The sequence below is a fragment of the Erigeron canadensis genome, chromosome 7 (genome assembly GCF_010389155.1).
Source record: "Erigeron canadensis isolate Cc75 chromosome 7, C_canadensis_v1, whole genome shotgun sequence".
Classification (NCBI taxonomy): domain Eukaryota; kingdom Viridiplantae; phylum Streptophyta; class Magnoliopsida; order Asterales; family Asteraceae; genus Erigeron; species Erigeron canadensis.
This window is the reverse complement of record NC_057767.1, coordinates 8,098,970-8,114,451: the sequence shown is the minus strand read 5'-3', so window position 1 is coordinate 8,114,451 and position 15,482 is coordinate 8,098,970. Positions and strand designations below refer to the sequence as shown.

Genomic DNA, 15,482 nt, shown 5'->3' with positions numbered 1-15,482 from the left:
AGGATCTTAAGCACGTTTTAGGATCCTAAACATATTTTAAGCGTATTTTAGGCATATTTCTAATCTATGATCCTGAAGTACAAAGTTTAGCCATGAATGCTAGCTAAGATCTTGATACCCCATGATTTTAGATATGAAAATCTCACCCCAAACATCAACCAACATCGAAACTGCAACTAACAGATGTCAATAAATTCTATAACATAGTAAATAAAAATGGCTTTTTTCCTACATTAAAACATAAAATATGGTAAAAGAAATGAATTATGTTTTCATTTCATAAAGTGTAAGTTTTTTTTAACAATGTTGACACTGTTTTTCCTATATAACTTTTTTTTTTTTAAAAATTTAAAAAAAATATGGGGGAAACTTTTTAGCCCCGATAGAATATATCTTTACTTGTAATAATATACGTAAAATTGTATGAAGGGCTTAGCTACAATGAAGCATGTTCGGATGCTTTTTTTTAATTCATTTCCTAAGCATCTTTAATTGAAGGGTGCTGCGTACCCATGGTTAACAACCGGTTAATCACAGACCAAGGAATGAGACCAAGGAATGAGTATAACATATAGTGTAGTATTTCTACTATAACAGTAGAAACGTTATCTTTCAAATACTTTTTAGAAGACTTTTTAACCTTTATGATAAACTTTTGTAATGTATATTTATCGTTATGTATCGATCGTCGGTTTTATATACGTTGAAAACTTCGCGCATCCTTATTTTCCCGGAGCAACGCCCGGAATATAAAACTAGTTTATAACTATAAAAGTTATATACAACTTTTAACATCAAAATAAATTAATAATCTATAAAAGTAATTTTAAAAATCTACTAAATTTTATATGTGCCATAGTTAAGTTTGTATAACCCTTTAATTTTGGTCTACTCAATTTCCTTTTAACAGTGTTCTTTCTTTTGTTATTTTTAAACTCAAAATAAGACTCTTAATAAACATTCAAACCAATTAGTTAGCTGCCTTGTTTAGAATTATTTATTCTTCACATATAGTGTAACCATAAGTTTCTTTAATTGAAAATTGTATTAGTTTAATTAAAATCTAAAAATGGTAAATGAGGTAAGCAAATCAATCCAAAGGCTTATATTCATTCTTGCTTTTCATCCAAAGGCTATAGCTTTTTCAAAAATGAATTTAAAAGGCTCATTTATTATTATTGGGCGATTAGAAAAAAACTAAGATGAAAAGAGAAAAGAAAATAAATATATTTAGAATAAAATTTCAGCTAAAAATTATATTATGGCTATATGCTTATAAGAAGAACATACCTTATCATTTGTGTATAGAAAGAGGTATTATGTATCAATAGTTCTTTGTAATCAAACTTATATTCAAAATAAAATCTTAACTCGAAGTAATATCATGGGTGTATACAGTGGCGGATCCAGGAAATTTTTTAAGAAGGGGCAATATGTAGTAGAGACGATAGTACATATGGGTTGGTAACGATTCAAGAATATTCAGGTTTAGTTTTACGTTACATGTAAGATTATTATATGATACAGAAAATAGGTATGCCTTTTATTTAAATAAAAACTTAGATGTACATAAAACATTTGATTGTAATTTTTTCATTGAATTATCCAAGCATGGTATTAACATATCAAAATAATAAAAATACAAATATATTGTTTCATTTAAGTACACAAGACATATATATACTACCCTAATGATAATAAAAAACCAACATCCATTTTTTTATTTTAGTGAAAATCTAAAATAAAGATGTTAAAAAACTTAAAAAATATGTAAATCAATATTTGTTGGGTTAATGTGAGGAGGTGCCCAGGACCCCCCTAATAACACTATGGATCCGCCAATGGGTGTATAGACAACTTAATACCATATAGATTGAAACATGATGTTAATTTCCTCACAAGAGGTTTTAGGTTTGAATTATATGCTAGACATATTTGGCTAAATTAATTCACTTGCTACACATCATATTCAATCAATCACTACCGCCATCACCACCACCACCTCACCACCTGTCGTTACCATCGCTACCACTATCGCCGTCACATTATGCGTGCATAAATCTAGTTTACACTGATCAACACTAACTTGATCTACCACAAATGTGTTAATTAGTCACCTGTTGATCTCAAAACCACTCGTGCTCATAAGTCATAATTTATAATTTATAATTTATTATGTATAAAGAAAGAAGTCCAATATATCTATAATATAACTAAAAGAGAAGGTTGGGGTACACTTAGCACCCTTAATCCCCCTCTTTGAGCTTAATTCTCCCTCTTAATTTATCATCTTTTTTTTAATAATTAAATCTAGATAGGCCGACCTTATTATTAATTAAAAATCTTTTTACCCTTAAAAGTCTCCCAAAAATTATCTATATATACAACAACCTAGGAAAAAATCCTCATATATTCTCAAAAAAAAAAAAACCTTTGACCAAAAAAAAAAAATCGACTACCAAAAGGTTTGACCTCCTTCTATACCAGGTAACATGTTTTTAATTTTTAAAGATCATCACTTTTATGAAATTCAATATATTATATGAACTTAAATTATTATTATTATTATTATTATTATTATTATATCTCTTATATACAGTATATATTATGAGAAAAGTGAGTGTGTGGTTGTCATGTACCTAAGTTAATTACATAACAACTACATACTCCCAACCCTCATATATATTATAAGTATGAAAGTATCAGTTTTGTATATGTTTTCTATATGTTGGTTGTGACTTGTGTACCCCAATCTATATTTAGGCAAACAATTTATTTTCTTTTAGTTAGTTGAAATATAATGAACATATTTCATGGTTCTTTTTTTGGATATCATAACTGATTTTAGCTTGAAATTATATGATTTTGTACATTAGACAGATCCAGGAAATTATAACATATATAGTGGAGAAATAAAAAATATATATGACTTCAAATTTTGAGTAGTACAAAATGAACCAAAAACATGATAATATACATAAATATGATATATCTAAATTAAAATATTTATGTTTCTGCTTATCAATGTTTTTGTAACAGGTTATGGAAGCAATCAGGCACTCGATGCGCGAGTCCACTCCTGACGTCACGAATGTGAAAACCAATGGCCATACTTTGCCGTAGCATTTAACGACATGGCGTCAACTGTTTTGAGAATGAAGGGTGGAAGAAGAAGCCGGTATGTTGAACTATCCCCTCAAGTATAATTTATTGACGCCCAATGCAACGACATTGAGACAGCAATCGCTTTTGCTACTCAACAAGAACTTGGGCTTGAGAGTCTACATAGGTATCCTTATATAATGATGTCAAGAGAGATTGCAAACTGGACTGAGCGTAACTACCAAACGCCTAGAGAACAGTATGTAGCTTGTTTAATCTCTTGTAATTTGTTTTTAATTTTCAATCAAAGTCATTTAGGACATTAGTAGTTTAATCTGTTGTTTAATTTGCTGTTATGTGTATTTATTTTTCAATCAAAGTCATTTAGGACATTATGTTAATAATTATCATTTAGGACTGGCTGACTCCAAGTAGAAATGGTTTTGGAATATAATTTTTGCCTAAACAACAAGTTTTTTCCATTCACAATTGAATAGGGGATCAATGACAATTATTGGTGTAACTACATCTTTCTAGAGTAGAGACACAAAGAAGACATCTCGATATTATTATCAAGGGGGACTATGTTGGTGCATTTTGTGTGACAACAACATTTTGAAATAGTACGTATTCTAGATTGTTAGGTATTGAGTCTATGTAATCGTTGAGTCGTTTGTATCAAAGTTTACGTTGGTTTTGCATGGGTTGTTGGTTTCACCCAAGGGAAGTTAGTTCCGTGCGAAAATAGCTTACCTAACGTCTCTAATAAAAACTCCTTTATTCGGCTTTGGGAACGCCAAAGAGTAAACTAAAACTTATAATTATTGGTGGAGCTATTTTTTTTAATCTAGTTTTAGTATATGTAAAAAGCGTTTAAATGAACAGAAATCATAGTCATAGATGTAAACTAAATAGAATTAAATCACTGAAATCAGATTCACAAATTAACATAAGTGGTAGTGTTGTAGCTAGTTCACAATTTGTTGTAGATTGTAGTCCGTAGCACACTGAACAGAATTTTCGAATATAAGAATTTAAGAACATAAATAAGTGAACGAATTTTGGAAGTGAATAAAATTACCGAATTTAAGCAAATTGGAGCAACTGTAAATTTAATCCTATGGTAACCTATCTTTATTTCTTTTGAGGGTGGTTGTTTTTGAACAGACTTATTAAAATTCTACTAAATATAGGCCCAAATGTCAAAAATTATAAGCCCAACAGATTAAAAGTGGAGGCCTTAAGCTTTGTAGGGCTCTAAGCCATTGCCTAGCCAATTAATTAGTACTATTGGTCCGGCCCTGCTACTTGCTTGGTAAGCTAGTTTTGCACGACACTACGGTCAACCTCACTCCAGTATAATAGTCAACCTCGTGTTGACCCAACACACCAGGGAATAGCTTTTAGTTCTTGTTTGGACGATTGTTTGTGTTTGATTTTCAAAATTAGATTATTTCAGTCGACCTCACGACACTAAAGTTCATTAGGAGAACCGGCGTACGTGTTTGAGGCTGCGAGTATGTTATAGTCTCTTGAAATGCTTCACCAAGATTTGGTTAAAATAAATATCCCCCTTTTAATGATCAAAAGTCTAAAAAAATGTAGACTCTATGTTAGTTTGGTTTTTCCATCACTAATATACTTGAGTTCTAAGGATTCATGATCCAAACCTGCTTGACTCAAAATCAACCCAATTGACCTGTTAACCACATGCATCTTAATTAATGAGGTCAGGTTCGGGTTAGTAGGTTTTAGGTTATGCTTGAAACTTCTGACATGATACATTTCGTGGGTCGATCAGGTTTAGGGTCGGAGATCTCAACCCACTAACCCGTCAACCTGAATCCGCCAACCCGAACCTGACCTAATTAACAATCCTGCTTTCTAACCATTATGGAGCCGGGATACAAAAAAAAAAAAAAGATGGTGAAATATTGTCGACCAAGATGTGATTGACATGATCTAGTTTTATAATCATTATAGAGTCAGGACATGAAAAATGGTAGCTACATTACAAAGAAGAAGAATTCAGGTGTTTAAGATAAACATATTGTTAATTTTATAAAACTGAAATTAAGGAAGCAGTGCTTAGTGAAAACTGAAAAGTTACAGAGAAATGTAACTTAGAAAAATATATTAATGTAAATAAATAAGTAATTTATTAATTCGTTTTTTTTTTTAAGATGATAATTCTTTTTGATAGTAAAAACAGAAATAAGCTAAGGAAATACTAGTATATATCAGACTGTTTTCAGCAAGTACTATGTATTAGATTATGATCACCTATAGCCTTTTTGTATATACATTTACTTGATTTAGAAGTTTTAGGGCATTAATCCATGAAAAGGGGTGCAGATTTATTAATGGAAAACAATATGGTTAGCCTTATTGGGCATGCCAGCCTTTCGTCTTGTTTCCATGTGTTCTATCTTCTTTATAGTTTATTTGAAAATTATAAAATATTTAGTGGTCCAGTGAGATTATCAATGATTTTATATAGCTTTGCAACCTCTAATTCAAATGGATGAAAATACCAATTAATTTCTTTAATGCTTTAAACAAGTGATTTACACTATTCGTTGAAGGGTACGTACCCAACGGACTTGAGTTCCAGAGAGGATATTTTAGCGGAAATCATTGTGCTTATATGTTGGACATTGTAATGAGCTAATTAATTATCGACCATTAATTTCCAAATAAGTTTTGAATTAAAAAGTAGCATAACCTTTTTAGAAAGGCAATAATCCACAGCTATATTATTTTTAACTAGTGTAGACTATAGAGTAAGAAGTAACCCTAAAATATATCTCTTAGATTGATAAGTTATCACATCGATCTATCGTCAATATCAAGTCTATCTTTTTGTTAAAAAAAAAAGTATGAATTACAAAAATCACCCTTACGTGCACGACATATAAGGTATTTTTAACATCCTTTGACGGACGTTAAACTCAGATATAGCCTGAGTAGGAAATTGCAAATATGTTTGGCGTAATAAATATATATATATATATATATTGAAAATAATAATTTGGTCAAACCATAGGTGTCATCTACGTAATTTATCCTTGTTAAAAATGTTTGATTCAAATGCATTGCTAACATGCTACATCCAAGTTTAGAAATTTCAAAATGATGTCTCTTCGAGATGAGAGGGGTTGGACTCTTACACTTTATTTAGTCATCTACATATATATTATAGTATCTCTAAAGATTACGTATAGTTAGCACATGCGTTCATCTTTAAACTTCCAAAAGTATTATACTAAGTATAGCTACTATTCTAGTAAGAACATAGCCATTGGTTAGAGAGAATTGAAAACCAATGGAATTGTGCCATCTACAACTCTTCTGGTGGTGCCTTGTGGTATTGTTTCATATTTAAGTTCAACATATATAAAAAATGAGCTAGGGTGTATATATTATAAGGACAAAGCACAAATAAGAACACACAATGGGAAGCATGTGGGGGAGTTGTGGTAATGAATGTGAGAGCCATGTGATGAAGACATGTTCATTGGTTGCTACCTTTTCAAACTACATAGACCAAAACACAAATATCGAATTTGTTCTAGTCTTATTTATTTATTCATTAATATGTAATATGTCTAATTTATGTGGGAAAAAAAAATAGTGAAATGATAAACAATCGAAAATGATATGAAGTGTGATTACTAATTATTAGAGTATATTTGTTTGATAATTATTGACTTGTGGAAGAGTGATAGATTAAGGGCATAACCCTTTTTTTCTAACAGTATAATTGAATTAAAATTCCCGACAAAGTCATCAGAATAAAGTATCACATCAAGTAGCTTAGAATTACAAAGCCAACTTAACCAATTGAACTGCCTTTTCTAATAATAATTGGATATAATCATAAAGAAGAAAAAAAAAAAAATCGAAATAACAGAAAGGAACACCGCAACACTATTACTACATTGCGTTTTTGCGTACCATATAATAATACTTCATTTCTATGCTTTCAAAATGACCACTTTTAATAACTTCAATTTTAAAATATAAGGTTATTAATCTGTTGATTAGAAAACTCAACTTATTTATCTATATAATCTAAAGATATTTTTTACTTTTTGTGCATGTTACAAGTAGGTCTATGTTATGTACGAGCTGAGTCATTGAACTTCTATAGATTATTTAATACTAATAAAAACATAACCATATGTAATAACTTGAAGATTGGTCGTTGGATAAGAAAACGTTAAATAAGCCAAAGAATTGAATCTATAGAAATTTATAGTTTGCGTAAGATAATAGTCATTGTGATGACTTTATTATATGATCATATTAAGATTATGTGATTTTAATAATAGTTAACTGGTGGTGTTATGGTCAGATAATTTTCTCTTTCGTTAGAAATTACATAAGGATATATAAAAAAATTTGCTCGGATTATCTGAGATGATGGACTAAATTTTGACACATATTTAACGCTCTATACAGTATTCTCCTTGATCGGTTCTTAATATCTATCAGACTAAATTATAATCTATTTAAACTATTTTCACGTTAACAGTAAAATACAACACATATAAACATAATGTACAATTACTCAATGCCGTGTTTTATTGTTAGGTGTCACTTTGCTGGATTATTATAAATATGTAGGGATACTTTAAACAAAAGTAATAATAGATCAGTTGGTATGTTGGCTTGCTACAATTATTCACTTTAAGGAACGCAAGCTTGAACCCTCGTACCAACATATTACGAGTACATTTTCTATCAAAAATATAAGTTTTTCTCTTCCTTTTTGTTTTTTTTTTTTCATTTGCTCTTATGGGATCTATTAATTTTGGAATTTCCATCAGCTAGATTAAGGAAATGCTCCTTCCGTGAGGGGCCTTTCAGGTAATTGCCCTTTGATCTTTTTTCTTTTAATTTCATGGGGTAATTTCCGATATTAAATATTTTTTTATAAACAATCTTTTGGTAGTTTTACAATCCATAAAATTCGATTCTTAAAATATAATCTGCACTAATATAGCAACTCTAAAATACTACATATCCGTGTTTCGTTTTAATCTCATAATGGAAGCAGTCTTTCCACTTAGGTAGAGGTAAGGTCTGCCTACATTTTAACCTTTCTCATACACCGTCGAGTTATTGGGGCTCAAAACCTGCGAAAGGCGGCACTTAGCAGTTTCTTTTCTTCTTTGTTTTAAATATATGTGTTAACTAATCTGTTGATAACTATTGACACATTAAAGTTTAAAGTGTAGATTCGAGTCTATGTCGCACGGTTATTCCCGGCCAACGACCGGGTATAACACTAGTCTAATTTATTTATCTATGACATGCATGATTCAAGCTTTAAACTTTTATGAAAAAATAAGGTTTTTGTCATTATTCCAATCGATAATAATTATTTGTCTTTCCTATCCATATACACAAAACAACTTTACAATAAATAACTAAATTTAGGTCATGTATCATATACATGGGAAATTATCGACAACTTTGAAATAAAATGAATTATTAAATATGTGCAAATGTAAAATCCTATTAAATTTAAATTTATTATTTATTAACTATTAACTATATAATCAATTGAGTTTAGTTCAAATATGTCACACGAGTTTATGTATTGTGGGTTATTAGGAGTAGAATCAATTCTAGTTCCATTGAAGATTTAAAGGATAAAGTCACTAACTCGGCTAAGTTAAACGCTATTATCATTTTGAATAATTATATAATTATTGTTTTTATAATTAAGTGATTAAATCATTTATTATAAAAATTAAATGGATAAAACGATTATTATTTCAAAGTTTAAGTTATATCATTCATGAAATAGTTAAAGTAATTAAAATGATAAATCGGCTTATGGTATACATCTCGAAGTCTAGAGTACGTACAAAATTTCACTATTATACGGTGAAGTATCCTTTTATGTTAAATACTGAATGGTTATTTAAAAAAAGAAAAAAAAATGATAAATGTGTAGGTGATTAAAACATTATTAAACCAAAAACAAGCGAAATTGATTTGTATCTTGCACGTAACATAGAACATGCATCATAGGAAAACAAGATGGTATTTTACCACAGGACAAACATGCCAATCTAGTCAATACACGTGGAGGGCTGAGATCCACCCAGATGACAAACAGTGGTAGGTTACCTCTCTCATCAGTTTTCCTACCTTCTTCTTTTTGGTGGTCCATGTCTGCTGTGCAGTGTGGATTGTGGTCCCATACACTAAGTCTAACTATTTAAAAGTATATTACGAGTAATATTAAAATACTTACGAGTATAATTTATTTATTTATTGTACATTATTTCTCATATTTCCACTTTGAGTATAATTAGTATTTGTATATATTATATTTAATTAATTAACTTTAATAAACATATACCAGATCGCTATCATATTGCTCAGATATATAATATACCTGATGAAGACGATGTATATTGTAATTTTGCCTTTGACAATCGACATGATTAGCATTATTGTTGTTGTTGTGTAAAATATTTTAAATTTACAATTTAAGAAAAATAAACATTCGAAGATCATGTTATAAAGTAAATTTCAAAAATAAGATAACATGTTATCTTAAAAGAAAACTTTAATTATCAAAGGTAAAATAAAAGGGAATCATAATGCATACTGCCATACCCTTTTAAAAAACGACTTGTAGGAAGATAAATCAATTATCATAACTTTGTGGGAAAAAGATAATATAGCCGGCCAGCCTGAAAATAAAAAGGTCTTTTATTATTTTTATAACTAAACTTGATATCTTAGTTCATATTGTCCGGGGTCTTAAATCGTTAAGAAATATTTCATGACTTTTACAACTACACAAAATGAAAACAACATAAGAATACAAGTGTCAAAGATTTGTAATTGTTTTTTTAATATATCAATAACTATTTCTCATTGATAATTGTCTTAATGCTAATGGACGAAATACACTAAATGTTCTCTTGAATTAATGTTAATTCAAATCTTGGTCGTGTACTATAATGATCGGTTCTTTTTTAAATATATATATAACTAAATATATAAATAATGTCTGTATTTATTAAGTTAAAATATGTAATTAACATTTAATTTTGTTTATTAAATTAAAATAACATGAAATTTTACTGTCTGCATTATGTTAAAAATTATTAAGTTTATTAAGTAAAAAAAAAAAACTGCTCAGTGCTGCTTTTCGCGCGTTTTGAGCCATAATACTTCGACGGTGTATGGGAAGGCTAAGATGTAGACAAACTTTACTTCTACTTAAGTGGAGAGACTGGTTCAATTTTCTACCTAAATGGTAGAGAAAAAGCCCTCTAACCTTTGCATGGGATGAGGATTAAACCCATGACCCCTGTCTCCAAATGCCAGAGTATTTACCACTGATCCGACCATGCTGCTTAAGTAAAAAAAAAAAAAAAACTTTTGTGGTTTAAGAAATCACCATAATCTATAATATTTGAAGTAGTTTAAGAAATCTAACTTAAGTTTGTACATATAATAAACTTTTGTGGTTTCGCTACAAAATACACTAATTACTTCATTAAATTGTACATCTTATTTTTGACTAACCAAATCACATATATATCAAACACCTTCTTTTAAGTTCCTCCCAGATACATGGCTTACATACCCGGCTCAACATTCTTGGAAAACAATCGAATCGAGGGTCCGGAGGAGAATTGGCCATTCAATCTTGTGAACTAATCGAGAAACTTCTACTAAATTGATTAAAATACATATATAATTAGTATGTGGCTATTACTCTTTTAATTAAGAAAATCAATAGACTCAAAATTAACAACCCTTAGTAAGACAGGAGGTGATTCTCTCAAGTTGCCTAACATGACTAGTCATTTTAGGCAACTCTTGACTCTTGGATTAAAATTAAGGATCAAGATTCAAAGCAAACTTTGAATCTTGACCTTTGATTTTCATACAAAGGCCAAGATGTTACCAACTTGATCTATAAAGTTAAAAACAACTTGAGGGAATCTCTTCTCTAAAACTAACATCTTTTTGTTTAGAAAGCGGTTCAACCAATAAGACTAGTAACTCCTAATTAATAAATGTATAGATAAGATAATTTCTAGTTAAAGTCTTCCATGACTAAAACATTTCATTTTCATATTAACAATTAAAACGATAAGACTTAAAATGAATGGATATATATTATCATAATACCAAAGAGGAAAGCTAAATCCTTACTCTAACTTTCTTTCAACAAGATAAGAACAAAATCCAAAACAAATATAAAAAACCATTTGACAACTACATATACATGTTTTTAAATACCCTAACTATTATTTCTTATTATACTATAAAACTAACTAGGGAAGTTGATACCAAAAATGTTAGAATTTATTTTACGTAAAATAATACAAAGTGTACACTTTAACTTCTATAATTAGAAAGTAAAACACACGGACCACTTGTCGGCTGTCTTACAAAGCTTTGCACCAAGATTCTTTATTAAGCACCCAAAAAAGGCTCATTGAATCACGGACCCTTCTTTCATAACTCACCTGACCACTCTCATTTTGACACACCCATAACAATCCTTCACTACCACTAAAAAGATTTTCATTTTTATTTTTATTTTTTCATGCCATACTATTCACTCAATAACTAATTCTGGTAAGTTTGCATCAATTCTGTCATCTTTTTCCTTATTTTATTGTTTAAGTTACATTTTTTTAACTTTGTTTTTACAATGTATGTATGATCATGCTTAGTTTCTTTTGTTATATCTTTATTCAGTTATCAACTTATGCTTAGTTTTATTTAGTCATTACCAAGTACCAACCTTGAAACTTTTTAGATATTGTTGTTTTGACTTTTTTTTTTGTTTCTAAGTTTTGTTTTTTTTTTTTTTCTATTCTTCAATTATCATATTTTTTCAAGTTTGATTGAAATTTATTTTATTTTTTTTTCATGTTGGTATTGTCATAGCTTGATTTTCTTGTTTTATCATATTGGATTATAAAGTTAAGCTAAGGTCTTTTTAGAAAAAAAAATATATGAAGAAAGAATACTATATTATAATATGATCATAGTTTAATAACTTTGGATGGTTTTTGTGTTTTTTGATCAATAGTGAGCTTTGGATAGCTTAGAATACAGATTTCAACTTTTACAAAGTAATACTACTACAAGTTTAATAATATAGAAGTATGAACTTTAAGAATTTTGGGAACCAGCAGGCAGGGGAGGTAGAAGGAGGGAGTGGGAGACCGCCGGGTAGTTTTCATTTAGCGAGACAGGGGTCGATATATTCGTTGACTTTTGATGAGTTACAAAACACTATGGGTAGTATTGGTAAGGATTTCGGGTCAATGAACATGGATGAATTGTTAAAAAGCATTTGGAATGCTGAAGAAGTCCAAACAACGGGTTTAAACACGGCTAATGGTGCTCAAGAAGGTGGTGGTGGTGGTGGCGGGGCTGTTGGTGGTGGTGGACCGACGAATATACAACGACAAGGGTCATTGACTTTACCACGAACGTTGAGTCAGAAGACGGTGGACGAAGTTTGGAAAGATATATCTAAAGAATATAATGGTTTTGGACAACCGGATTTACCACAAAGGCAACAAACTTTAGGTGAGATGACACTTGAGGAATTTTTGGTTAAGGCAGGAGTTGTAAGGGAAGAAGAGCAGTTAGTTAATAAACCGAATGATAATGGGGTGTTTACTAATTTGACAAATTCACAAAATAGTCCTGTTTTTGGTACTATTGGATTTCAACAGGCTGCAGCAAGTAGAAATGCAGCAGCTGTGAATGTTAATAATAGCAACCAAATTGCATTTCAGTCGACGGGTAATCTGCCTTTGAATGTAAATGGAGTTGGAGGTACACAAAATCAACAACAGAACCAGCAGTTGTTTCCTAAACAAACTAATCTTTCGTATGGAGGTCCAATGGCTACACCGAGTAGTAAGCCATTGGGAAGTCCTGGTATTAGGAATGGAATCATGGGTATTTCTGATAATACCATGATGAATGGGAATAATATGGTGTCGAATGGTATTTTACAAGGCGGGATTGGTGGTATGGTTGGTTTAGGGGCATCCGGGGGTGGTATGACAGTTGCTGTTGGGTCTCCTGGAGTTTCATCAGATGGAATGGGGAAGAATAATGGAGATTCATCTTCGCTTTCACCGTCCCCTTATCAGTTTAATGGAGTTGTGAGGGGAAGGAAAAGTAGCACGGTTGAGAAAGTTGTTGAAAGGAGGCAAAGGCGGATGATAAAGAACCGAGAGTCAGCTGCAAGATCACGGGCACGTAAGCAGGTTAGTGTATTTTTTTTTTTTTTTTGGAGGGAACTATCTTCTAAAATGTCTAGTCTAGATACTTTTTGGTTGTCACAACTATTTGTTTTGGAAACATCTTTTGATTATTGTGACAAACACTAGTTAGTCATGGTTTTGGAAACATATTTTGGTTCAAGAAGCATAACTATGTGTTGTATTACTAGACGTTTTATACTATTCTGTGGCTGAAAAGGTTGCTAACGTTTTGTTAATTTCTTTCGCGGTATTTCTAGGCTTACACCATGGAACTGGAAGCAGAAGTCTCAAAATTGAAAGAGCAAAATAAAGAATTGAAAAGAAAGGTATCAATATTAACCTACCAACACAGAAGTAAAAAAATCAGTTATTCTGTCAAAAGGTTTGAGTTAACGCAGTTGATTTATTGCAGGCGGATATGATGGAAATGCAGCAGAATCAGGTACCTTAAGTCGTCTTCGACTATTGTTAATCAAGCATTTTACTATGCATCCATGAGCATGCTCGTTTGTTTAGTATGTGAGCATTCTCATGGCTGCTTGTTGTTCTTTCCTTGACTAGTCGACTCCCACCATATTTCCACTGGTTATTTAAGTCTTCAATAAAATGGTTTGTCAAACCAAATACAGATTTCAAGTCTCAGTGGTTAACCTTAGTCACTACTTACTACAGATTTCAAATTCTTGAGGAGGTCACGTACAAAATCAGTGGTAGAAGTGTAGAACAAATATAAATTTAAAGATTTGCATGTAAATATTAAAATTTGCTAACCACAACCCAAACTTTTAGAGGGCCAAAGACCCTACGCCCTTCACATCTTCCGCCCTTGATTGGTTTTTTACTTGTAGATCGAGGACAAAATGAGCAGGTCGGGCCTATATGATTATAAAGCAAGTCAGATCATGAGTCAGAACGGGTTCTTTTTGAGCAGGCCCAAATGTGTCAAATATGATTATAAAGCCTATATAATTGCAATAATAATGTAATTATTACTAATAAAACGCACGCACTAAAATAACACTTTGCAAGTTTGTGTCTCTTTCAACCAAACCCATATTCTAGGTTTCCTCTTGAAGTAAATGTTCTTAATATATTCATTTGAACCATTTTAGATGACATAACCCAAATCGACCCATTTGTAGCAAATGGGTTAAAAATGCCACAACTGTTTTAAGGCATTGTCTTGTAAACTTGGTCAACTTGATCTTCTAAATCATCATTATCGCATCCAAAAATAGCAGGTTATGGAAATGATGAACATGCAGCCTGGTGCAAAACGGCGTTATGTGAGAAGAACACAGTCCGGTCCATGGTAAAGATATTCAAAAGAGGATCATGGGCGTTACTAAAAGAAGTTGACCCAAGTGCACCAAAGGCTGCTTGACAGTTGACATTTGAGAGGGCTAAAATGGAGAAAGAATTTTTCTACGTGTACATATTTCGTGGAAAAGAACTTCAGAGTTAGATTAATTAAGGATGTGAGTCATATGTTACTTGAATTCTAATATCTTCAAACTCCATTGTTATGTGAAGTAGAAGTAGCGGAAATATGAGGTTAGGTTTTTACATATTCGTAGGCAAATTCAGGTTGCCATGAGTGTTTTGTTTTGTTTAGTATCATTCGTAATCGTTTTAGTTTTTCGTTGCAAACTAACTCTCGTGATGAAAGTACCATAAATAAGTTCGACTTGCAATCATGAACGTTTTAAAGGTTAAAGACCTTGACAAAGTCTAGGAAATAGGCACGTAAATACCAATTATGTCATGTGGTTGTTATGTGGCTGGGATTACACATATTTTGGATTATTTGATTGGACTCTAATCCATCATAATTTTTTCCAAGATCAAAACCATATAAAGTTTCGATTATTTGGATTGGATATTATTTATTCGGATTCCAGTCTATTATAAATCAATCGAATCCGAATCATAATGAGCTACAGGTTGTTCGAATTTAGTTACTAACTCTGCTAAACCGAAAATTATATGTCGATTTCGCATGCCTCAACTTGTCGAATTGTAAGGGCATGCCGCCTGCCGAGGTATGCCAAAACTCCATGCCGATGCTATCCGATCACACTTTTCATCTTTTATAATATA

The 15,482-nt window shown here is 31.1% G+C and overlaps 1 protein-coding gene across 2 annotated transcripts; it reads left to right on the top strand.

Annotated features, from left to right (window-relative positions):
- The first annotated feature begins 11,504 nt into the window (after positions 1 to 11,504).
- Positions 11,505 to 15,076, top strand: LOC122606771 (bZIP transcription factor 23-like). Of its 2 annotated transcripts, none has more exons than XM_043779627.1 (5): positions 11,505 to 11,727; positions 12,188 to 13,385; positions 13,640 to 13,708; positions 13,795 to 13,824; positions 14,621 to 15,076. In XM_043779627.1, the coding sequence occupies exons 2-5, from the start codon at positions 12,264 to 12,266 to the stop codon at positions 14,696 to 14,698; spliced, it is 1,299 nt and encodes a 432-aa protein (XP_043635562.1). In that variant the 5' UTR covers positions 11,505 to 11,727; positions 12,188 to 12,263; the 3' UTR covers positions 14,699 to 15,076. The 2 variants fall into 2 exon arrangements, with proteins under 2 accessions (XP_043635562.1, XP_043635563.1); XM_043779628.1 differs by having other exon boundaries at positions 11,509 to 11,727; positions 14,624 to 15,076.
- The last annotated feature ends 406 nt before the right edge of the window (positions 15,077 to 15,482 follow it).